The 2,224-nt window shown below is 45.4% G+C and overlaps 1 protein-coding gene across 1 annotated transcript; it reads left to right on the top strand.

Moving 5' to 3' along the window:
- Positions 1-96: 96 nt before the first annotated feature.
- Positions 97-2,209, top strand: SARC_14623 (hypothetical protein; the record flags this gene model as incomplete). Its single annotated transcript, XM_014291242.1, has 3 exons — positions 97-306; positions 1,400-1,469; positions 2,048-2,209. Coding segments are annotated over 3 exons (442 nt in total), but the record flags the coding sequence as incomplete, so codon positions are not given.
- Between the last annotated feature and the right edge of the window lie 15 nt (positions 2,210-2,224).

The raw sequence follows: 2,224 nt of genomic DNA, 5'->3' as shown, positions 1-2,224 counted from the left end.
CGTCGTCGTACGTACTACGTAGTAGTCTGTGTAGTATATATATATATATATATATATATATATATAAAGTACCCATAACAATCTCCATCTATACAGTTTACACAGCAAAGCCCGTCGCGCGCATAGCGGGTCGTCACTGCCTGGGTCTGATTCGGATCTGTCAGTGCAGTCTGCGTGTGACTTGATTGACTTAGCTAGCGGATCTAGGAAGATATCCTTAGCGGAGCCTTCTAACTTGTCTTCTGTGGGCGTCGCGTCTACTGACGAATGGAAGGGCCTCGGCAAGGATCTGGAGGGTGGGCCTAGGTAAGTGCTGGTGGTGTCGTGCAGGGTTGTAGGGTTTAGGGTTTATTTGGGGTGCGGTTGAAATGAGTGAGTTGTTGGATGTGCAGGATAGTGATGGAGTGCGAGTGTGTGCATATGCCAATGTATGGGTAGAACGTGTGCAAACCTTTCGGGATTTAAATTTTTTGTTCCAGGGTTTTGGGTTTTGGTGTGGATGTGTGTTCCTATGTCCACAGCAGGGTATGCTAGTGTACTTCGCACGTCTGGCGCTGTCGTAGTGAGCGGGTGTCTCGATGGATGTTGTTGATCATATACCGTACACTGCAGCCGTGTGTGTAGTGTGTATTACATACTGCCACTGCTGGGCGGGCCAACATCACTTGCTGACCTCCCTGCGATAGTGTTTTGTGTGATATGTGATATCTACTCTCAAACCATCTGCTGGGAGATTATACCCCCTACTCCTCCCCCCCCCCCCTTTTCCCTCTCCCCTACACATACACGGGTGTACTGTTCCCTGGTTAATTGTCTATGCCTCTGGTCTAGTATCCACACTCCTGTATAGTTGTCTACACTCCTGTTTAATTGTCCACAGTTCGGTCAGTGTCAGTTGGCCCATACTCCGCTCTAGTAGTCCCACCTGCTGTTTGTTAGTCCATACTGGTGGCCGATAGACCAGACCCAGTCCAAAGCATCCCGATCTGTTCATGTTTTAGTCTCAGCAGCCGCCGCACATGTTGTCTCATTGCACATCCCTCGTTAGTGGTCCACACTCGTCTCTCAATACGGTCTCACCAACTTTATTACTATTAGTTCCTCATCACAAGCCCATTCATCATTAGTCCATTCCCTTTTCTTCAACAGTCTAAGCAGCTTTAGTTTGAACCTCTTTTTTTCCTGTCTTTGCTCCTCTTCAATTGGCCATTCCCTTATCTCTGTCAATCGTACCAGCTTCGGCACAGGACTCTGCTATCGATCATCATTCCTCTCTAATTGTTTACACTTGTTTTCTCTTACAGTCTTACAACCCCCAAAACCCGAAAACCACCTTCGCATAGAACTCGTCTTCTTATTATCGCCCCTCGTAAATTGACCATTGCTCCATCTCTGACAGCCTTACCAGCCAAAACCTAGGCAATCTCAACAATAACAGCGGACCCGACCGCAACGCCACCCGGTCACAGGTATGGGCCAATATATCTGCTATGTTTATTTATAGAACGAGAACGTGTCAATGCTTGATGGCTAGGTCTGTATATAGTGGGGTCTCGGTGCAGGTACGCTTCTATTTATGGCCAGTTGTTACATCCTTATCTGTCATTCAAGAGTCATCAGCTGCGGACGGACTGATCTCTGAGCGATCATGCATACACGCACGCCTATTGGGTTATATCACAGCGTATCTATTTAAAGCCATTTGTCATGTAAAACTTAACCAATCACATATTTTTGACAGTCGACACAGCTTATCTATTTATAGCCATTTCTCAATCATATACGTTTGACAGTCGACACAGCGTATCTATTTATAGCCATTTCTCATGCAAAACTTATCCAATCATATTTTTGCAGCCGACGCCGAGAATCTATTTATAGCCATTTCTCATGTAAAACTTAACCAATCATATACTTTTGACAGTCGACACAGCGTATCTATTCTCATGCAAAAAAATACAAGTCATATTCTTCGGACAGACGACACGGTGTATTTATTTTTAGCCATTTCTCATATAAAATTCTACAAATCATATTCTTCTGGCAGTCGAATGTGCTTTTGAGACCTATCCCCTCGGGGGACATAGGAAGCCAATCAACAACATCTGATGCCTCCAATGATTCAAAGACCAAACTCAACCCCAAAAACAACACGCTCCAAGGCGTCACATCAGTCCCCACTCTTAGCAGCACCATCAACTCATCACAGGTACACGTGCATGTG

Source organism: Sphaeroforma arctica, assembly GCF_001186125.1.
Source record: "Sphaeroforma arctica JP610 unplaced genomic scaffold supercont1.4873, whole genome shotgun sequence".
Classification (NCBI taxonomy): Eukaryota; class Ichthyosporea; order Ichthyophonida; genus Sphaeroforma; species Sphaeroforma arctica.
Note: the sequence above shows the minus strand (reverse complement) of the source record. Positions and strands in the feature narration are given on the sequence as shown.